At 44.3% G+C, this 23,572-nt stretch overlaps 2 protein-coding genes across 4 annotated transcripts; both read right to left on the bottom strand.

Moving 5' to 3' along the window:
* Window positions 1-6,056: 6,056 nt before the first annotated feature.
* Window positions 6,057-11,270, bottom strand: RCAN3 (RCAN family member 3). 3 transcript variants are annotated; one of them, XM_065744767.1, is made up of 5 exons: window positions 11,073-11,270; window positions 9,836-10,075; window positions 7,618-7,791; window positions 7,108-7,279; window positions 6,057-6,304 (listed from the first exon to the last, which is right to left on the bottom strand). In XM_065744767.1, exons 1-5 carry the CDS (start codon window positions 11,259-11,261, stop codon window positions 6,096-6,098), a joined length of 984 nt encoding a protein of 327 aa, XP_065600839.1. In that variant the 5' UTR covers window positions 11,262-11,270; the 3' UTR covers window positions 6,057-6,095. The 3 variants fall into 3 exon arrangements, with proteins under 3 accessions (XP_065600839.1, XP_065600842.1, XP_065600840.1); XM_065744770.1 differs by having other exon boundaries at window positions 9,836-9,977; window positions 11,073-11,158; XM_065744768.1 differs by lacking the exon at window positions 7,618-7,791.
* A 3,003-nt stretch (window positions 11,271-14,273) lies between these two features.
* Window positions 14,274-22,842, bottom strand: NIPAL3 (NIPA like domain containing 3). Its single transcript, XM_065744734.1, has 11 exons — window positions 22,273-22,842; window positions 21,544-21,612; window positions 21,273-21,444; window positions 21,093-21,152; window positions 20,451-20,596; window positions 19,808-19,904; window positions 19,300-19,435; window positions 18,591-18,679; window positions 16,663-16,726; window positions 15,238-15,332; window positions 14,274-14,574 (listed from the first exon to the last, which is right to left on the bottom strand). The coding sequence occupies exons 1-11, from the start codon at window positions 22,369-22,371 to the stop codon at window positions 14,375-14,377; spliced, it is 1,227 nt and encodes a 408-aa protein (XP_065600806.1). The 5' UTR covers window positions 22,372-22,842; the 3' UTR covers window positions 14,274-14,374.
* Window positions 22,843-23,572: the final 730 nt, after the last annotated feature.

Raw genomic sequence — 23,572 nt, 5'->3', positions numbered from 1 at the left:
TGGTGTTGTTGTTGGGGGGAGATGCTGTTGCTGGTGTTGTTGTTGGGGGGAGATGCTGTTGCTGGAGTTGTTGTTGGGGGGAGATGCTGTTGTTGGTGTTGTTGTTGGGGGGGAGATGCTGTTGCTGGAGTTGTTTATGGGGGGAGATGCTGTTGTTGGTGTTGTTGTTGGGGGGGAGATGCTGTTGCTGCTGTTGTTGGGGGGAGATGCTGTTGCTGGTGTTGTTGTTGGGGGGGAGATGCTGTTGCTGGTGTTGTTGTTGGGGGGGAGATGCTGTGGCTGGTGTTGTTGTTGGGGGGGAGATGCTGTTACTGCTGTTGTTGTTGGGGGGGAGATGCTGTTGCTGGTGTTGTTGGGGGGGAGATGCTGTTGCTGGTGTTGTTGGGGGGGAGATGCTGTTGCTGGTGTTGTTGGGGGGGAGATGCTGTTGTTGGTGTTGTTGTTTGGGGGGAGATGCTGTTGCTAGTGTTCTTGTTGGGGGGGAGATGCTGTTGCTGGTGTTGTTGTTGGGGGGGAGATGCTGTTGCTGGTGTTCTTGTTGGGGGGGAGATGCTGTTGCTGCTGTTGTTGGGGGGAGATGCTGTTGCTGTTGTTTTTTGGGGGGAGATGCTGTTGGTGGTGTTGTTGTCGGGGGGGTGGCACTGATGGGTGACACTGAGGGATGGTACTGAGGTGATATTCGGGGGACATTGGAGAGTGAAGTGGTGCGGAGATGTTGGGGTACCACTGATGTTTAACAGCACGGAGTGATGTGGGGGTGACGCTGCTGGGACACCCCCGAGTGACGCAGTGACATTGGGGTGATGTTGGGAAGTGACACTGGGGGGGCACCAGGAGAGGGATGCTGGGAACGTTACTGGGGGCACTGATTTGGGGTGAGGTGTGGATGGTGGGGTCGAGCGGGGAGTGATGTTGGAGAACCACTGAGGGGGAAATCGGGGTAACAGTGGGCGACGTTTCGGGGTGCCGCTGTTGGGGCTGTGTTGGGCACCACACCAAGACCTGTTGTGCGAGCAGGAGTTCCACTTGGGCTCCGTGTCCTGCGCTGGCCACGCAGATGCGGAGCAGCAATGGAACAAACCCTGCAGACCCTGGGGAGAAGCACAGCTGGAGAGAGGCAGCGGTGGGGGAGGGGCACAGTGCCCTTTGGGGCAGGGGACGCCCTGCTGGCACTGCCTGTCCCACCCCCCGCTGCCGGGTTCTGCTCTCTGCTTTCCGGCGCTTTGCCGCCTCCCGGGGGTCATAAAGCGATGGGGCACTGTGGGACTGCTATGGGTCACATCGAGGGGAGATGTGGGGTGACTGTGTTGAGGGGTGACACACAGCAGTGACATTGGGGAGTTACATTGGGGTATCAGTGGGGGCTGAAGTCAAGGAGTGACACTGGGGTGATGCTGGAAGATGACGCTGTTGGGTGACATTGTTTGCTGTCACTGGGGAGGTGTTGGGGTATCACTGGGGGTGAGATCAGGGAGTCACACTGAGAGAAGACATGGAGGTGGGGGTGACGGTGGGGGTGGGAGACCAAGGGGAGGGGGGTAGATGCTGTTCCTGGTGTTGGTTGGGGGGAGATGCTGTTGCTGGTGTTGTTGTTGGGGGGAGATGCTGTTGCTGCTGTTGTTGTTGGGGGGAGATGCTGTTGCTTCTTTTGTTGTTGGGGGGCAGATGCTGTTGCTGGTGTTGTTGTTGGGGGGGAGATGCTGTTGCTGGTGTTGTTGTTGGGGGGAGATGCTGTTGTTGGTGTTGTTGTTGGGGGGAGATACTGTTGTTGGTGTTGTTGTTGGGGGGGAGATGCTGTTGTTGGTGTTGTTGTTGGGGGGGAGATGCTGTTGTTGGTGTTGTGGTTGGGGGGAAGATGTTGTTGCTGGTGTTGTTGTTGGGGGGAGATGCTGTTGCTGGTGTTGTTGTTGGGGGGGAGATGCTGTTTCTGCTGTTGTTGTTGGGGGGAGATGCTGTTGCTGGTGTTGTTGTTGGGGGGAGATGCTGTTGTTGTTGGGGGGAGATGCTGTTGCTGGTGTTGTTGTTGGGGGGAGATGCTGTTGCTGGTGTTGTTGTTGGGGGGGAGATGCTGTTGCTGGTGTTGTTGGGGGGAGGTGTTGCGGTATCACTCGGTGGTTGGAGGGACGTTCTGTGGATGTGACTCTGGGGTGATGTTGGGATGTAGGGGGTGATGTTGGGGTACAGTGGGGTGGCATTAAGGAGTGACGGTGGTGGTGTAATGCTCACGGCTGTTGTGGGGGTGGCACTGATGGGTGACACTGAGGGATGGTACTGAGGTGATATTGGGGGGACATTGGAGAGTGAAGTGGTGCAGAGATGTTGGGGTACCACTGATGTTTAACAGCACGGAGTGTTGTGGGGTGACGCTGCTGGGACACCCCCGAGTGACGCAGTGACATTGGGGTGATGTTGGGAAGTGACACTGGGGGGGCACCAGGAGAGGGATGCTGGGAACGTTACTGGGGGCATTGATTTGGGGTGAGGTGTGGATGGTGGGGTCGAGCGGGGAGTGATGTTGGAGAACCACTGAGGGGGGAATCGGGGCAACAGTGGGCGACATTTCGGGGTGACACTGTTGGGGCGGTGCTGGGCACCACACCAAGAGCTGTTGTGCGAACAGGAGTTCCACTTGGGCTCCGTGTCCTGCACTGGCCACGCAGATGCGGTGCAGCAATGGAACAAACCCTGCAGACCCTGGGGAGAAGCACAGCTGGAGAGAGGCAGCGGTGGGGGAGGGGCACAGTGCCCTTTGGGGCAGGGGACGCCCTGCTGGCACTGCCTGTCGCATCCACCACTGCTTTGTTCCTGTTCCCTCCATGCTGGCAATTTGTTGTTTCAAGGGTCCAAAAGTAATAGCGTACTTACACTATGTAAACTGTTAAGTGTTAATTCAAGGAGAGATGCTAGGTAAGATTATAGCATGACATTCTTGGGGGTGACACTCTGGTGATTTAAGGCTGTGGCATTGGGGTCTATGTTGGGGTATTGGTGGGGATTCCGTTGTTTCCGCGGGCATGTGCTGTCTTTTTTTTTTTTTCTGGTCAGTGCCTGCAGTACCGAATTCTTCCCACGCGGCGGCGGTACTGAGTACCACGGCGGTATTGCACATGCGCAGTATCGCTGTTTCCGCGCGCGTGCGCTTTTTTTTTTTGCTCACTGACTGCAGTACCAAATTCTGCCCACTCGGCGGCAGTACTGAGCACCGCGGTACAGCGCGTGCGCGCGGCCGGGGCGGGCTCCTGGCGCTCACGTGCAGAGCCGAGCCAATCGGGTGCCGGCGGCGTGCATAGGGGTGGAACCGAATGAAAATGGCCGCTTCCCGGATCGGAATCGCGATCAGCACAAAAGCGGCGAAAAAAAGCGGCGGAATCCTAAACGGGGAGCAAGGAAATAATGTTCAGCTAACGGTCCACAAACGGGCTGCTCGCCGGCACCTTAGGGGACGCAGCAGTACGAATATTTTTGTACGAATTTGTGCGCATGCGCAGTACCGTTCGTACGACTAATCGCGATATTTAGCGCATTCGCTGCATAGAGCGGTCAGATCGTACATTCTCTGCTTTTGCGTTTTTTGCGCATGCGCCGTGCTGCCAAGGGGACCGCAGCTTTAGTCTATGGTGTGTGGCAGTTTATATCATCGGGCGTGGAGTGGCCACTAGGTGGCAGCAGAGACCGTGGAAAAAATTCTTTGCGTTAATACGGTCCTGCAACACAGTGCCTGGTGTGTTTTCACCTTTCCATTCCAGTGCCCTGCAAAGTTCGGAGTTGGGGGGGGGGGGGGGGGGGAAGGGAGAAAAAGCAAGGAAAACCAAGCAAAACTTCGATCCCAAGAAACCTGTATTAAGTGCTCTTGAGTGTAAAAAATGCTCAAATTGGTGTGGTTATGCTTTTTTTTTTTTTTTTGCCAGCGTCAGTTACAGTGTTTTTAAATATTTCTGCACCAAACTCATCCTACTGAGAAAATTTAATGGTAACAAAATGTGAAGGACCTGATGGTTCTTGTGGATGTAAAACTGAACATTAACCAACTGCTTGCAGCTCAGAAAGCCAATGGTATCCAGGACTCCATCAGAAGATAGCTGGCCAGCAAGGACAGGGTGACTGGCCCCCTTTGCTCTGCCCTCATGAGGCCACATCTGTGGAAATGGCTTTTTGTAGTTTTCTGAAAAACTGTTTTTGTGTTGTGTTTTTTTTTTTATTACAGCACTAACTGCAGCCCAAACAGAGCCCATACTCTCCCTTACTATATTTGCTGTCTAAGTTGTTGTCAAACCCCCACTGTGAGGGAAATGATTCCCAAGGGAATCTATCTTCACTGCTCACTCAGTTGAACAAATATAAACACTGTCAGAAAACATGGCAAACTTGGGCCAATATGAAATACAGTTAACAGTAGAGAACCATTCATGTGGTTTTCCTTTTTATTTTAAGCCTCTTTACACAAGAAAAGATGTTGGTATGCAAGGTGCTACTTTACACGAGATACACAGACAACATCACTCACTCCCTTTGCCTTTATAAAATGGTTTTGGAACGTTTTCTCTGAATCATCTGTTACAGTGGGGTAGAAATCAAACAACTGACAAAATGTGAAGACCAGAGAATCCAAAATGGACTTCTGGAATTTTAAAATACACAAGTTCATGGACAATACAACTCTTACATTTTTGTAATGAAGAACAGCAAGACAGAAGTTGAAGTGATTTGAACATTTGAAGAAATACATAAATATCAGTACCTTTGCAGGCAAGTTGAACAAAATGCATTTTCCTGCCTTTCTCGTAAACACTCCTGCCTCTGGATCAAGGACCCGCCTGCAGCATCCCACCTTGCAACTGCAAGCCAGTGGCAGGACAGGATCGAAATTGGCACAGTATGGACCTGAAAACTACTGTGCCCATGCAGATTCATGACAGTTATTACTTCTGTCATCAACCAAGTGAAAACACTTTGGAAAGTTCTACTTCACATAGAATACACTAAAACAATTTGAAAAAGTCCAATTTCTGAATGGTTTCTATATACGCATATAAGCAGCCTGGCTTGTTTAGTCTGGGGTTGTTGTGGTTTTCTTTGTTGTTTTTTTGTTTGTTTTTTGTTGTTTTTCATAATAGATAAAAGAAGAATCTGTGTAGACTAAAAAAGGTTGGTTATAAAATAGCATAAAAGCATAGGAGCATATGTCACACAAGGAGGCATATTTTCCTCCTATTGAAATGCTTAATATGAATTTACAGAATCAAAGGTCTGTATTTAAAAAAATGCATCCTTGTCTCTAAAGCAGCAGATGCTCTATCAGTCCTAACAGTCACTTAGCTTTCTTTATAAAGGGAGGCCACTTGTAGGACTGGAGAGGGACAAACATTACCATACTTCTAGAGAGGATAAGAAAACACGTTCAGTAGCTGAATCCCTGTTTCACTCTGCATACTGTAGTCCACTCTTAAACAGATGTCAGCGCAAACTGTTGTAGCCATCACTGTACCATCAGATAGTAGCAGTAGTGTTGGAGACAGACCCAGGGTCTGTCTTACAGTGCTCTGTGGTTCTTCCTCCTGTACTCTTCTGTGTAACCAGCAGAACTCCTCGAATTTAGTTCCATACATGTATTTGTGTCTCATGTCAAATTAAAAAAACGTATCTGAGAAAAGCAAGTACGAACCTCCAGCTCAGATTACTAACTGGGGAGGCATTTTAGCACAAAGACCATACTTCAATTGCATTTAAGTAACTGGAAGCCGCTGTACCAGCATGGATCAGTTTATAACAGTTATTTGTATAACTTCTTCAAATCCAATAGTGACAGAAAAATATTATTTTAGCACTGGGTACACCACACTATACAGTATAAAGAGAAGGGTAACGTTTTCAATAAAACTAAACTTCCTATTTTCACTACTGCAAGTCAGGTGGATTTGCTATGCTTGGGAGACTAGTCCTTAGAATTAAAGTGCTTTGGAGAATGTTGGCATCCAAAATCTCAAACATGAGAGACAACTACAAGTAAAATCTGTTATTGCTATATACAACATATAGCAGGACTACAGGCATGTACTAAATGTCTGGTTTTCACAGCATCCTGAGCAACGCACAGTTTAACAGTGCATAGTACCCCTTACCTCCAGTGTACACTCAAATGCTTTTGATTCGTTAAGTATTGTTGCAGGTGGTTCTGGACGCCTTGTCTGCATGATCTTCTGTTTAGGATTTTTTATTTCATCTTCTTCTTCTGTCTCACTTTCACAGACATGGACAACGACACTAGGAGTTGATTCTGTTCCTGCATGAAGCTCATACTTCTCCCCTGCGGAGCAGCGAACAAAGATAATGCTAAGAATGTCCTCAAGGAACAGTGTTAAGATACTTCATCTCAAAATCTCCTTAACAGCTGCAGTAACACAACCAAATGACAAGCAGCATACAAATTTTTAAGTGACATCTTTTGCGCTACACATTTGTAGGACATTTCTAAAAGGAAAACTAAAAATGCGCTGGAAAACATTTAATCCTCCCTATTCCCTATGAGGTTACATTGTTACTGTACCCAGCAGTGGCTTTCAGAGAGGACAAGAAAGTATCTCCCTTCTCTGTACCTTTTGTCAGAATATGTATCCTCCTCTTAGGACTGCAGGCAGCTCCCTCCCCCTCCTGAGCACTGAAGCCAATTCAACAGGTTACACAGCAAAGCACATCAGGTTCTATGTGTGAAAGATAAACTTTCCTTTCAGGGAAAACAAACAGCACTGTTCTGAGTAAGACCCATTAAAAATGTTGATGATGCAACAGAAAGTCCACATTAGCATCCTTAACAACTGTAGCCACCAACCTGCAAGAGATTGAACATCTCATTCCTCTTCTTGTTTGTTGTTCAATACTAAGATGACAATAAAATTCAACAAATGGGTGACAGAGCCAGTGCCACCCAGTCCAGTTCCGTGTTATAATTTCAGTCAGTTACAGAATGAAGTAAACAGTGACAGCTCACTTTATTCAACTGAGTAACCTCATCTAAGAGAGACTTGGTTCTTCTCACCGAAAAGTAGATAAATGCCCTGGATAAGTACTTCTGAAGTTGAAGAATATAACAAAAGCAGATAAATATCCCACCTGGTCCCAACTTGGAGACAGCACAAAGGAGGTCATAGTTTATTAGCGGAGTTGCATCTTCACTCTGTTTCCATCCAACTGGGGGAGATGCAGGTGGTGATATCAGGAACTGTTTAACAGGCTGTGGAGGAAGAAGGTAGGACTTGTCTCCTACTTCACTGGACACCTGTATCTGAAGACAAAGGCCAGGAGATGCAGAATAAAACCACAAATATTTCTTTCTAATTTAGTTTGCTTCCCCAGTAACATACAGCTTTCTCTGTATTAACAATGCTTAATCCAGTCTAGATTTAAACTTAATAGCACAGTTTTATCATTTCTCTTGACGTAACACTTCAGATAAGCAATGCAGGTTAAGAAACCAGTATGTGCTGACAATGCAGCTGTCAGTGAGAAGTTAATACATGCTTGTGTAGAAGAATAAGAGGTTAATGGCTGAATGAAACTTGTCAGACTTGAAGCAAGGGAGAAACAGGGACACATGCAGAACAAGTTAGCGTTCCATAATACCTGTGCAAAATATAGCTTCAGCTTTTTTCCATTGAAGTCAGTTTCATGCAGTTCTATCCGTGCTCTTGCTGCTGCCTCTGGATTACTGAAGTTTATCCTCACTCTTCTAAAGCTTTTAAATAACTGGAATGTAACTTGATTATCATAGATCGTGAAAAGTGCTTCAAATCTTTCCTAGAGATGAAGTACAAAGATTCTCCAAACACAACATGAACATTTTTGCTTTCCACTCCCAAATCTCATGCATTTCCTCAACACCCTTCTAAACCTGCTTCTTCCATACTTCTCTCTGCCTGCTCTAGCTCACTATTTAAATTCCAGGAGTACACTGATGTGTAGAAGCCCCTGTAGCTCTCACAAACTGCCACCTCAGTGACAGTTACCCAAAACCGTAGAGGTCAACAAAAACAGCTGTACAATCGCACCTGACTTTCACCTGAACATCCCTGAAAACACTACGCAAATCAGCTCATTTTTATGTCAGATAAAATAAAACACAGAGTGCTAAAGGAAACTTAAAAAAAAAAAGTAGCAGAATTAATGAGATTGCTCTAGAAAAGAAAGACTTATTATTAGTAAATACTGGTTTTTTTTGCAAAAAGAAAAAATAAAAAAATATTACTGAATTAGAAACCTTATGTTCAATTTCCTCAGTGATTAATAATTGCACTGTTAAAGGTTCAACTTCTTTTAATTCACTAGTTCCTTTTGAAAGACCTAATTTGCAGATTTCTTCCCCTGTCTAAACGCAGGTATTCTCACTCACTGTAAAAAGTCAGATTCAGATCAGCAGAAGAACACAAACGAGCTATCTTCAATTTTATCTACTGTGCTTTGATAACATTCAGTTACTCACAGAGCTCTACGTGAACAAATAAGCAGAGAAAAACAACTTTTAAGAACTCTTTCTAAGAAAAAGACAATACCTACTTGTTTAGCTTCAAAAGACTCTTTACACAAATCCTGTTGACTCCTGTAATAATACTTACAGGATAAGGTGGCCATTGACTTCCATTTTAATTAGGACAAAATAAACTCTCCAGATGACACCCACATTAGTTTTAGAATTATTTAGCAATTTTTCTTCTGCAAGCTGTAGGCTTTCTTCTGCATCTCAAGGTCTTCATGAAATCAGAAAATCCATTCCTTCTGCATTCTGACCAAATTTGGTAATGAACAAACACAGAACTACAATCTAGCACAATCACTATTTCCCAAATTACGCTTGAAATTAACCAGAAGTGGTTACATCCACCAATGGCTTCATGGAGTATCTAATTACTCTGGTACCACTAGAGAAGAACACATTGCCCTATACAAACCTGAGATGCTCAGACAGACTGTGGGAATACCTTCACAGAGAAAGGAAATGTGCCTATAAAGTGACAAATCCTTGGCAGACACTCAATTTAATTTAGCAAGGTAGTGTTCCCAGTGCATACTTTCTATAACAGATAATGAATTAATGGGGCACTGCTGTCTCTGTAGCAGACGTGAATTAGTCCAGTGCATGACTTAATGTTCAATCGATCAGCTGCTGCTTTCACTGCCTTCTTCCAGAGGTGGTAACGACCACTGACCCAACTGGAGTGTGAACCACTCACAAGAGGCTTTGAAGAACGCAGAAACTGGAACAGTTCAGTCATCTGTGAGTTACAGATGCATGCAGGAAGGAAAGCACCACCTTGCCTTTTTCAGTTTTTTCCTCAAACACTCATGTGCTATAGATAAGCATTTCTGATGCTCTTGTATGCAAAGGGCACATGCAGATCTGACTCAATACAAAGGTTAGCAGCCCAGAGAAAATTTATTATAAAGTCTTAAGTCACTTTCAAGAAGTTATTTTAGTTCAAGAACATGCATTCTGAGAATTTACAATAAATAGTCTTTACTAGAATCCTTGCCTTGAAGCAAAACACAGACATTTGCCTTCAGATTTTACTTAAATCCTCCTCTGGATTTGGTACTTTGCATGAAAAGAAGAATCCAAAGAGCCTTACTGTAGGACAAGCCCTTTCACCACTATTAGCTATTTCAAATGCCTGAAAATTGCGTTACTACCTCATCTTGGGAATTCTTGATCTGAGCTCACTAGTAAATAACTTGGGTGGCTCATTTCCTCCCCCTCAAGCACAGTACACAGCAGTACCACATAGAACATCTCCCACCATCTCTATTCTTGCAGTGTCAAATCTGGATACATTTCACTTCACCTTACCTTTTCCTCTTGTACCTCAAACACTGCTTCGTGCACGCTGCAAGCAAACAGTGAGGTGGGTAAGTCACTTAAATCCATAATCTCTTCCAAATCATCTTCATTTTCTCCAAAGATCATCTGTTCTTCTTCTTCTTGGTCGCTGCTGTACAAGTCAGACTGGCTGTCACTCCAGGGCTTCATATTTTCTCTGAGCATCATATACACAACGGAGCACTCTGTTCCAGAGCTCCTGGTAAGGGCCTGCCATTACAAAAATGTACTCAATTACGGCAACAAAATACTGTGCTGTGAGGTTTTTTTGCCCTGTCTGATGAAAGCAAGTCTCAAATGAGATGTCTGAACAATGCTGGAACTGCCTGAGCATCCCCACTGCTGCAAGGGAGACTATTGTTTCTTTCAGGAAGTAACAAATACTGAGTTTTACCAGAGAAGTCATCATGTTCCCTTCAGATAATGAGAGCAGAATCTCACACGTTATTGACACAAAGGAGAGAAAGCAGTTATCCCCTTCACTGCCTGCACACAGCTTGTAGAGAAACCATTATACAAGTTAATTAAACATCTCAGCAACAAGTGCAATAGTTCTGCATGTTTTGCAGCACAGCTTTTATTGCAAGAGGGAAAGCAAACCTGAGAAGTTTCCATAGAGGACTCTGAACTATGAAAATCATCACTTCTACAAAGGAACGTGCTGCCAGTCTCATTTTTAACTATAAACCCACAAGATTAAAGCCAGTTTCATCCAACTCCATCCCAGTGGTTACACAAAAGTAACTGAGCACGTGGAAGAGGTCTCCTGGGATGGGTTAAGACCAGTAACACCAGTGTACCACCGTTAGTTAAGTACTGATAGAAACAATATCCTGAGAAGCATTAAACGGACGAGGCAGAAAGCGACAAGGCCAGCAGGGCCATCCCGCGCGGGAGGACAGCTGAGCATCGCTCTGTTCAAGCGTCCCCGGCGCAGCGCTGCGCTCACTCGACCGTGGGGCGCACCAAAGGCAACCCCGGTCCCGTCACCCGCAGCCCCACCGCCCATATCCTCTGTGGGATACCCCAGGGCGGACCGCACTTCAGCTCCTACACTGCGAGCAGCGACGGTGACGGAGGGCGGCAGCGCCGCACATTCCAGGCACACACACACACACAGCCACACACAGCCACGCGGGGACGGAAGCGGATCGCTCAGGAGCCGCTTACCCCCGACCCGACCCGACCCGGCCGCGCTTTCCCGCACCTCAGTACGGACGTGCGACGCAGCGGGAGCGCAGCGACTGCTCGGCGAGGATCCCCTCAGCAGCGAGGTGGGGCGCCTAGAGAGGGGCGGCAGCCGGAGCCCCCCCGCTCCTCGCCGGCAACGTGCGGAACGACCGCTGCGGGCGGGGAGCGGCGCGGCACAAGCGCGCCTGCGTGCCCAGCCCCTCATCCCACTTTGCCTCGGCGAGGTGGGGAGGAGGAGGGGGTGATGACCCGGATGGAGGGGGTGACGCTGCGCATGCGCTATCCCCACTCCCCCGGCGCTGAGTGAGGGGAAGAGCCTGGGGGCGGGTCGCTGGCAGTCGGGCGGTCCCTGAGGCTCGTAAGCGGATGGATTTGTGCAGGAGCGTCCGCCGGGTTACAGAACGAACGTCCCTGACACGGAACAGCCCGCGCTTTGGCAAAAATATAGCCGTTTCTGCGGTTTAAACGCTCTCTTCTGAAGTTTGGATAGAGAAAAGAGCAGAAAGTAGTAATCTTCAGCTGGTCCTTTCCCTCGCAGGAAAGCAGAGAAGTGGTCAAACCTGAGAAGGGATTCTGCAGATCCAGTGCTGATTTCGACAACAGCGGGTTAAACCTTAGCACCCTTCCCCTCTCCTGGCTGCGGTCTGAGCCCTTACTCAACTCTGTTCCTTCTCCACCCACCGAGACCCCACTCGGTCCTGACCCACAGCCCACGAGGCTGTGCCCCTCTCTGGAACGTGGTACTGCACCTTTGCACTCCTCCACAAAAGCTGTACAGATCTCCACACCAGTTAGCTGTTTTTATGCCATCACTTAACATCCTCTTCTGCCACACAGTAACTCTTGGATGAGGCATTAACAGAGGGAAACCATGGGTCACACACACCCTCAGTCACAGCACTTCTGTTGTGATTTGGCAGATCCCGCCTTCCCCTCCTGAACTTTCCACACCTTCATGCTCTACTTGGATCACATTTTCAAGCTCTGCTCTGAAATAATAAACGCTAACAACTTGTAAAAGCCACGTAAAGCCAGCAATTTTAAGTAAATACTTGAACCTCATGTTAATTTGCCTGCCTCAGTGGTACTGCAGCCCCAAGCATCAGTTGTAACAAGGTGCATTTCATTTACAAATATAGCACTAAAAACCACAGTTATTTGGATGCACGTAGTACCTATGGTTACAAACAATTACTGTCTTAACTTCAAGATATTTAAAACTGATTAATGATAAAGCAAGAATATTTATCAGGCCAAAATTCCTTAGGTTTTAACAGAATCTTTTATTAAGTTAAATTGCCAGAGGTGTCATCAGAAAGAGAATTGAACAGAAGTGCAACACTGCTTACAAAAAGTTAAGCAGTCATCCTCAGAGTGCAACACTGTAAAGCCACATTTATACACACATTTTCATATGAGCAATATTTTGTACATTCAGTCAACGCTGGAGCTGTATACCACAGCATAAAGCTATATGTAAGATACACAGCAAGGACATATTAAGTGCCCTAGTGCACTGAGAAGACACACAGTGTGAAGGCAACAAACGTGAGTTCACATTTGACAAAGAAGCTAGGAGAGAGTCAAGGACCTATTCTGTCCAATCCATAACAGAGACAGCAGTCAGTTTATATGCACACTTTCAGCATTTGATTCTGAATAAAATGCTGCACATTTGGAAATCTAGTTGCTTTGCTGTTTACAGCACCCTGCCTCTCTGTGGATCAGCTGTAGATAAACTGAAGCTTTGACATTCATGTCTTAAAGAATGTACTTTGCAGCAACAGGTTACTTTCCATGCTGCAAAAAGGATCAGCATGTGGCCTGGAGCCCTCCTTTAAGTCTTTACAGGCAGTTTAGTTGTAAATGTCTGCTGCAATTGTTGCTTCAGCCCTAGAAATATTCTGTAAAAAGTCTGAGGGTACAAAGAACTTCTGATTTTCAGTTTGCAAGCTCAGAATTAGAGGGGAGGTAAGGAGGTGCTTGTAATCCTGACCTATACCCTCCACCTGTTAGGAAGATTACATAAGTCCTACACTCAGTTTACTCATGCCTTCTCATCAATCAAGACGGCAACTGTAAAAAAAGCAGTGGAAAGGAGCACATACAATCTTCTGAAAGCTTGTGAGAAAAAACAATCTAGAGGAAAGTAGAAAAGAGGACATCAAAATGCCATAAAAAACTTTCATACTCCTGTGAATGTTGTACTTTGTCCCCTTCGGTTAACTGCTTTATCCCCTTGTGTCTATTCTGCCTTTCTATCTCCTGGAAGCTGGAAAGATAAATATCACGAGTACACAATGCTTCATTATTCTGCCAATTCTCACTGAGTGCTGGACTATGTGTGCTCATTTTTTCCTACTAGGCCATTCACAGTATTAGGGCAGTACCTTTTTTGCTTCTAAGAATAAAGGAGCACAAAATGGCACCCCTACCTATAACACCTTAACTTTTTAACACTCAAAATCATGTTGACACCTTTAAGCATTTGAGACTACTAAACAAAATTGGAAACCCAATCTCAACTAGGGAGAGAAAACAAAAATGGTAAAGAATTGGAATCTCATCAAGAACCATTAAAACACCCCTCCAGTCCAGTTACTACAGTGTTGTCCCGGCATCCTTTGATCCAACTTGAAGCTCTTGCTGTGAAACCAGAAAAATGGCAAACAGTCTTTGTTCTAAACTGCCATGTAATCCAGTACTGCTAGATAAAGAATTAACATGCTCAGTGCGTACATTCAACACAAGCTAGATAATAGCTATACCAGAAAAGCCCAAGAATACACAGTAAGTTTCAGTATTCGTGCTTGAAAACAATTAGATTTTATTGCCATGTTAAGGTAACGTTATGTTAGAAACACGAGGATTTACAACTTTCCTAGAAATCCATCAGTCTCTCTGTGTAAAAGATTAAATCCCTCCATCCTCACTGTGAGTAACTCCTGAAAACCCCTAATTTGAAAACAAACCCACTCCAAGCAGGGGTAAAAATTGCACAGTTACTTCTCTTCACACAGCTCTGCATTCTCACAGTATCTGCTACTTCATTAGTTTCCTAATGCCATGATATTGTGGTCAGTATTTCATGCTCTCAGCAGCCTTCAATGGAAGGCTGCAATGTACTTCTTGCTAAGAGGAATGCTTTGAACTTCACAACTACCAAGAGTTGTTTATTATAATAATCAGTCTTAAAAGTTAAGCTTGAGACAAGCTTTAAACTATATCAAAGTTGGCTTAATACTTGCCTATATTTTAATCAGGTAAATAAATAAAGGTCATACTTCTGATGAGTCAAATCAATTCCTTAAAGGTCATTCACTCCTTTTTGCTGTGCTCCAGTACCTGGTAGGGGGGAGCAGAAAATCCTCTAGAGCCATGTTGCTCTTGCACTATTGGCAGCGTAGCTGGCGTATAAATTTCCGGCATGTTGTCATTGTTCTCTAGGGCACCGTAGGAAAAGGAAGCTTTGAGGTCAGGCTGAACTGCAATCCCTTTGTCATGCACGTTTTGCATGCCTGAAAATACCAAAAACAGAGATTAAATGTTTAGAATCAAAAGCACGTTCTTTCTGCGCTCTATTAATTTAGCAAATTATACAGACTTGAGGTTAGTAATAGGCAGCTCATCAGTTCCTTATGAAAGAATGCTTTTCACCTTATCAGTAAAGCAACTAATGGAGGAAATTATGCTGTAGTGAATGAGGGATTGCAATCACATACTTATCAAATGCTACAGGTCTTTTATAAAGCTCACCAGAGAGACAGTTTAGCTATACTTGCCAAAATAAGTTTCCGCTCCTTCCAACCCTTACATTTCACCACGTACCTCAGTCTTCCCCAGTAATGAGTAATATTCCTGCTTGATAAAGACCAATCCCAAGTTAAAAAAAAAAATCTGTTACCTTCCCAAACAGTAGACAACAGGACAAAGCTGTTGCCATGCTCTCCCTGGTGTCAGAGGACCCAGAAAGAGTGTCATTAAAGTGGAACATGTCTTCTCTACTTCATGAAAAACATGCACGTACCCCCTCCACGTGAGGCAATCAACCAGAGAATGGAAAAAAAGAGCAACACAGCTACCTAATCTTATTGGAAAACTTAAGATAGACTCAAGTTTAACTTAACTTTGAGTGAAAACGCAAGAATCAAAAAAAAAAAAGAGTGATAAACCACTCTTACCTGGCATAGCATCCATTGATATATAAGGTTCAAACGGTACAGATTTCTTCCTACTTCTTGTGATCAGGAAGACACCTAGAAATGCTATGAGGCACCTGAGAAAAAAAAAGACAAGATCTCTTGAGATGACCATGGAAATAGAAATACGACAATGTTGCTTGAAAAAAAAAATCAACAACTAGCACAGTAAGGAATTCAGAACTAGAAGAGAGAGAGCTATGGAATGACAGAATTCTCAGCTGAGTAACACTTTTTGACAGTACTGAAATGTAACTTGCAATCATAGCTTTACATCTTTACCAAAATGCAGAGAGAATTTTTCACATCAATTAATCCCAACTAAGAGCAGAAAGAAAGAATATAAAAAATTTATTTGCTTTAATGACATCCCAGGATTTCACAGCCTAAACCATACAAGATTTTCTATGGATAAACACACTGACTGTTACTCTTCATTTTCACAGCATGTTGACAGAGGAAGGCAGTTCATAATACTAAACACCTAACTGTGTTTTTTTTGTTTTCCTGTATGAAACTGAAAGGCATTTCAGGATGCCCCCCACTTATGGCAAAGTTAATCACATCAAACGCTGTAGTTAGGACTAAATGTTGAGTTACAAAGTAAATGTTTTACTGATCATATCTGCATTGCATGAATTGCCATGCCCTAAGAAACAGGACTCCTGAAGTCCCATAATAAGTCAGTGAAGGCTCATGAAATAGATGCCCTAGAAATGGCTTCTTCTGGTTATTTTATGATTCTAGATTGGTGAGTAGATAGCCTAAGAGCATTCCACTTCACCTTAGAAGGTGTGAATACACTTAGAAAAACAATCCATATGATTCAGCACCCAAAATGATCTTCAGTACAGTCACCAAGTTATTTAACATGAAGCGCAAAAGTTGTACAGTCATACATAACCTACTGTGATAAAATCCATCTAGAGCATCCATCATCACTCAGATAAGGCACGGAACTATGGACCACTGCATGCTCTAACAGAGTGTCATGATTTTATGATTTTTTGTTACCGGTATTCCACATCAGTACATCATGTAAGGTGCATGGAGTTAAAGAGTTAATGCTTCAGGTACCATGAACTGCAAGTCATGCAAGACATGCAAGTCCCAAGCCTCTTCCTCCTCCCAAAACATCAACGGTTTACGGGGCCACTTCAGCCCGGTTCCACAACTAATCGGCTGGGGGACTCTAACTCCCAGTGCCTTACATGATGTAATGATGTGGAATACCAGTAACAAAAATCATGAAACCATGATACACTGTTAGAGCATATTCAGTTTGTCCTCCTTCACAGTAGGATATGCATCTCATACATACACACACATACCTACACGTGGATTTTTAAAATTTAGCCACAAAGAAATACTTCTCAGTTTTCTATCAAGGAAACTTAAAACACTTACCCAAGTGCAAACATACATATATGAAGGACATCTTCACCAGTGAAATCCAGGTAGAAAGTTGCTCCTTGAAAAGGAAATAATTCATGATGGCTTTCTTCCCAGCTAACATGAACAATTACTGCTTCATCTCTAGTACTGGTCCCTCCACAAACCAAGTCATGTAAAATTACTATTTCTACAGTTGGCATCTTCGTGGGGTTTTTTGTTTGTTTGTTTTATGGTCTTAATATAGAAAAACATGGTCTGATTTCCACTTCAACAGAAACAGTACACTTACAAATCTTTTAGAATTTTACCACCAAAATAATAGCATTGCAAGTAACATAGCCACAAGTAAATCTGTACAGCAGGACAGCAACTAGTATAAGGTTTCCGATATTGGGATAGGGAAGGAAATAGGGTTAGAACTGTTGCAGGTCACTGCAAGTCACAGAATCATAGGGGTTGGAAGCGACCTCTAGAGATCGAGTCCAGCACCACTGCCAAAGCAGGATCCCAAGTCCAGGTTGCACAGGTAGGCTTCCAGGCAGGTCTTGAACATCTCCAGAGAAGGAGACTCTACAATCTCTCCGGGCAGCCTGTTCCAGTGCTCCGTCACTTCACTGTGAAGAAGTTCCCATGTGCATTTCACCTAGGTCCCTCTCCTCAGAGCTCCTCTCCAGCAGGTCATCCCCCAATCTCTACCGGTGCACGTGCTTATTCCTCCTTAGGTTCAAGGCTCTACACTTACTCTTGTTAAACCTCATCTGGTTCCTTTCTGCCCAACTCTCCAGCCTGTCCAGGTCTTGCTGAATGGCAGCACAGCCTTCCAGTAAGTCAGCCATTCCTCCCAGCTTTGTATCATCAGCAAACTTGCTAAGGGTGGACTCTATCCCCTCATCAAGGTCATAGATGAAGATGTTGAATGGGACCGGACCCAGTACCAACCCCTGAAGAACAGCACTAAGTACAGGCCTCCAACTGGACTCTGCGCCACCGATCACAGCCCTCTGAGCTCTGAGCTCTGCCAGTCAGCTTAAGCGGAATTCTCACCAGATAGTGGTTACCATATAAACAAAAGAGACCACACTTCCCAAGTCTGAACAACAGAACTTAATCTCTCTGACAACAACAGAATATAAATCTTTGAACCCAATCAAGCAAACACAGCTTAAAAACATAAGATGACAGGTATCATCTTGCCCTACATATCAACAGGACAAGAAGAAGCCCATTCTACATACTCTGGCTCCTACTCTACGTTTCTAATAGAAATAAATAAGCTGATGAATCTGAAAGCAGCATACAGCTTGGATTGTGACATGAAATAAGCATTAGTCAAAGAGTACGTCACAGTCTTTCATGGTGTTGAACTACACTAAAATGCAATGTGTAATCTAAGGACGGCAGGAGGCTATTTTCCCTATATAACTAGAAAATAACTACTATTTACACAGACAGTGCATCTGCTTGACAGTGATGAATACTTTCTCTTTTCTTTTCCTTCATGTTTTGCTCATATGTCTAAAAAACATCCTCAAAGGGCTTCCTCAGGTTTGAAGCCTAAGAGGGTTTAAAATACTCACCTTTATTCATAGACAAAACTTTCTCTGTGCAATTAAGGTCTGAAATCAAAGTTTCCTATACAAAATGAAAAGTAGCTACAAAGCTAAAAGCAGCTGCATCCTAAATACAATGCAAACAAAACCATTAAGAAGAGAGTCGTAACAGCTTTGACCAGAGGAAGAAAATACATTAAATAAAATAAATTCACATTTTGGAAGAGAAAAAAAAAGAAAGAAAGCTAGCTCCAGAAGGGAGATGACAAGGAAATACAAGTCATTGTCTTGCTGAGTATTTGTCTTCCTCAGCTGCAGTGGAGAATTATTTTCCAAAACCTTTTTCCCCCTCTTTCAGAAAGGATCAACAATCATTTTAAGCACTGTTACCTGCTGTGATAGCTACTGTTGTGGACAGAATGTAGCCAACACTTGCAATCTGAGATGAATCATAGAGCTGTGAAGCTTGAGCTAAAAATCTGCAACAGATTACAGAAGTTAACTTGGGAAGAATACACCAACTGCACAGTAGCTAACATGAACTAGCACACTTCTCCTTTCTGGAGGCACCTTTCAAGTAAATGGTGAATATATTTAAGAAACTTTATTCTTTTTCAATAAACCTGCATAAGCATCCTCTAGAACTAATACAAATGACAGATGAATAAACATTTTGCTGTATTAACTGAAGGCAGAGCTATTACCACCAGGGGCCAGGACATCACTTGTATTTTGAACAACTTATCTGCTGCTACTTGTGTTTCTATGTTATCACAAGAACAAAGGGGAGAACTACAGAGTACCTTGATATTGGGCAGCGCAGATGTACTATATTTCATTGGCCACCATTTCATTCATACCACTGTTTGGCAAATACTAGAATGATGTATAAATTTAATATCAACACTACTTGTCCACGTCACTACATGGAAAAGCAAAGAATGTTATCCTAGGCTTCTGTGACACAGATTTGAAGACAGGTCACAGAAGAGGCCAGACTTCCTCACTAAAATTTTAATAACAAACACCTCACTGGTTACAGATCTGCCAAAAACAGCACAATTGCACAGTTACAGAAAAGAGAGACATCTTGTCTTACGTTGCTTGAAAGACTGTTGTAGCAATCATGCACACCAACATGACATAAAATATTGGGTAGTTGAGTTGGAGGTTTCCTTGTATTGAGACAACAATCATGCCTGCCACAGCCTTCACTGTCACAACCGTCATGGAACCTGCGAATGTTTATGGAAATACAGCTCAATGGGACAAGAACACTGCACATTCACTCTATATGTGACAAGCAGCTGAAAACAAAGTCAAGATCTATAAATACTCAAACCCTTCTCTTGCATCGAAAGTATTTTATCCCTTAATGTCAGCTGTATTCCCAACAACCTTACCACTGTAACCTTTAAAAAATCACATGACTTTTCAATACCGCAGTTTCCTTGTCAACAGGGCTGGAAACATCTACCACTCACCTTAAGTGTGTGCACATTATCACACAATCATATGACAAAAGGATAAAAGCTTTCATTTCTGGTGACGCACTGGAACAGTAGTAAGACTAAGGAAGTTTTCAAAACGAATCCGTATCAACTTACCCAGCAAAGCCACCAACAGAAGGATAATTGCAATGTAGTTCACATTTTTCTCCTTGTAAAAATACAGTAGCAGGCAGAATATGATGATCTCCACAAGCTATGAAAGAAAAGAGAATTAGATGTGGAGTTTACAGCATTGGCAGTACTGAATGTGTGAGACATTAGAATCACACAACTTGACAAATCAAAGGAAAATGAGGATCCCACACAATTACAGACCAAGTTTAATCTGGATTGAATACTGACATCGCAAATCTTGGTCTTTTTTTCCCACAATTGGGTTCTGTAGGTGATCCAATACCTGCAGCATGTATCTAATAGCCAAACTTACCTCCATTAAAGAGACACAGATTTTGCAACGTTTTTAATGAGATAGCTGAAGCTGACAGGTCAGGGAGAAAGCAGGCTATTTTAAAATTTTTCACTTAAAGATACTTAAATTCTAATAGGATAATTTAGAAAGAGAACAGTAGGATTACAAGTTGCACAAACACTGTGAAGCTGACACTGGCAAAAGCTGATGTAAGTTCATTAGCAAGTACAAAGAAATATTGCTAGCATCCATAATGAAAAATGATGCTTGAAAAAACTTTCAGCTAGGAATACAACAGAAAACACTCCCATATTTTATGGACCATCTTACCATATACAACAGAAATGGCCAGCTCACTAAATGCCGAGTGATATTTTCTCCTGTCATCTTCTCATGACTATTAGGTCCAAATGTAATCAGCAGGTAAGTTCCAACAATAGCCAAACCACAGCCTACGAAGGACAAAACATAGCGTCCTACAGCGACCAAAGGGAAAAAAAAAAAAAAAAAAGGAAAAAACAGATAGTTACTGGATTAGTATGGATGCATGTGCTTACTATCTCACATGCATGTGGCCACGACATCATGCATAGTCCCCCAAGAGACTCATTCCTCTGCCCTTCATGCCCTACTTTTAAATTACTTAACTAAAAATCCTCAGGCAACAAGTATGCCATGTCTTGAGGGGAAAAAAAAAGACCTCATAACAGTAGCATCTACTAAAATAACTGGAGTCAGAAGATCTACATCTGGGTTTTATCATGCCTGGCACTGCCTACAGCTCATTTTCCAGCAAATGGGAGTGTGAATACTCCAGCTCTGCAAACACGTGTATGCATGAAATCTGGCTGATTCAGTTGTGCCTAAGCTATTGCAGTACCCAGGTCCCAGACTTGTCATCCCTCTCCGACTCTTATGAGTAGGTCAGCTTGTGAACAGAGGAAAAAAATGAACAAGAACTGCAGTACTTACTCAAAAATTCCTTGGGCTTCCATTTTTCTTTAATAAATATAATTCCTATGATTGCACTAGCTATAAAAACAGGAAGGAAGAAAAAGAGAAACAGGATGATCTATGCAGTGAATCCAGTGATCAGCAGTCTCACACTGGAATACATTCGGATTTGTGTGTCAGACATCTCTTTCTCCTTACCTATAACAGATACAGCACTGAGAGGAACAACAAGTGAAAGAGGAGCAAAGGCATAAGACGAAAACACTCCCAGTTCTCCCAGAACCAGCAGAAACAGTCCACACCACCACGTCTTGGTTTTGAAATAGGCTCGGGGATCTTTTGAACCTGACAGCCGAATATGACTATATTTCTAGAAAAGAGAATAAAAGGCATAGAAGCTGTGGCATGCGTGATGCTTTTTGACACACAGTGCCTGAGGCAGGATCAGTATTTGTTTCATGATACTCACCTGGAGGTTGAGTGCAATACTGATAACAAGATGCCCAAAAATAGCTAGTAATGCACCGATCAAATTCTCCTGTACAAACATAATAGATATTACATTTATGTACTGGACCTTGAAGGAAGTTGGGGTTTTATGCACAATCTGGAAGAGAGCAGACTTAAAACAGTTCCTAGATCACTCATCAGTAAAATCTGTTTTTATCTTCTCCACACAATTGAGGACAATTCAAGTAACTTCTCTGTGGCTCCATTCCAAATCTATGAAACTCAGTCAAAAGATAATCCTTTCTTAATTGACACTTTATGAGAGACTTACGTTAGGCAGCACGTACTTTGAATCTTGGCAGGAAAGTTTCTCAGCAGGAAAGAATAGACTCCTAAACACAACCTATTCACTCATTCTTCCCTTTAAATATCTGTTTTCATAATGGCTTGGAATTCAGCAGCACACAGATCAGAAACATTTGCATTCTCTGAGTTACCTTTTAAGAACTATTGTGCTCTTCTCCACCCATAATATCTGCTGTTTCAGTGGGCAATTTCTCTCCATTCAGAAACACCTGAGATACCTTCCCACAACAGATAGTAAAGCTGCAAGCCTGGGAAAAGCTCGTATTAGCCTGGACAACTTCTACAATGGACCTGAGACTGTGTTCTCAGTGAAATATTTATTTTATTTTTTTATAAAGAGAAGTTATGGCCACCTAAGAGTAGACTGGGGTAAAAATCTGACCTTGTAAGAAAAGGAGTCTGTGTGCGGCTGCACAGAAACCGCTGCTGTGGCCAGTGGGATCTGCTGAAGTTGCATGTTTGGACTGTTGTCTCCTTCCATTTCTGTTTATTGGAGTGTTTTTCAGCCTCCTGGATGACAGAACTCTTTAAAGAGGCTTGAACTCTGCTGACGCCATGTCATTTGTGACTTGGTACCACTTCTTCCCATCCATCCTGCTTTGTTTGCCTAAAATTCTCTGCAGCTTGGCTGCTTTTCTTCCCCTGCTGGGTTATGCTGAGAAAGGATAGGCACCACAGGCAGAGATGGTAGATGAGCCAATATTTCTAGTGAGTTAGTGAAGCAGCAACATTATATTCCTCTAAGATGACACTAGGAATGACTTAAAAGAAATAAGAAAAAAAAAAAGGGGGGGGGGGGTGCAGAGGGAGGGGGGAGAGAGAATCAGTTAAGTGAACTCAATGGTCAAAAAGCTGCAATGAAATCCTGTTTCTGAGTAGCCCACAGAAAAATCCCCAGAATCAAACTGACAGCTGCACCTATAAGCAGATAAAGCAGAACTTCTATGCCTTCTCGGAGTCTCAAGCAATAGAAACACTTCCCAGAGCTCACAAACCGGCTTGGCCGCAAAGGAGACATTTAACAAGCCATGCCATTTGGAACGCTCATACCTGAGGTCCCCGAAGGACTCCAAGCCCTGCTTCCTCCCGTCTCCTGCCTACAGACCCCTGCCGTTAGCTCAGGACGCCGCACGGTGTTGGCCTCAGAACCCCACGCGCTGGGACTGCTCTTCCTGCCACCTGCGGGACCGCCACCGCACTGCGCGGCTCCAGGTGGGTCTGCCGGGGTCGGACTCACCGCAAAGCGCCACACGCACAAACTGGTCCCCAGTCCCGCACCACGGCGGCTCCTTTCACAAAGGCCTCAGGAAGCATCCGCGGCCCTAAGGGAGGTACGTGGTGAACACCTTTTCGCACAGAGAGCGGCACGCTGCGGCCGGATGCAGTCCAACCGGCGAGGACCCATCCGGGGCTGCCTGGAACGGGGCTGCCGAACGTCCCCCACACCGGCCAACGGCCTCACCCCGCAGTTCAGACCCGCACCGTACAGGCTGAGCAGGGACCGCTATTACTCACGGCCCGCCCCGCGCAGCCCCATCCGGGCGCCGCACTCACGCGGCGGCCCACAATTCCTGTCGCCGCCCGGGCCTACTTACCTGAGGCGCCGGGAGGCCCTCTAGCAGCGGCAGCGCCTTACTAGCGCCTAGAACCTTTCCGGCCCCCGGTCCTGACAGCAGCAGGGA

The sequence above is a fragment of the Cyrtonyx montezumae genome, unplaced genomic scaffold, assembly GCF_038088225.1.
Source record: "Cyrtonyx montezumae isolate F1298 unplaced genomic scaffold, pur_monq_1.0 scaffold_31, whole genome shotgun sequence".
Lineage (NCBI taxonomy): Eukaryota > Metazoa > Chordata > Aves > Galliformes > Odontophoridae > Cyrtonyx > Cyrtonyx montezumae.
The sequence above is the reverse complement of the archived record's forward strand: the minus strand, read 5'-3'. Positions and strand labels throughout refer to the sequence as shown.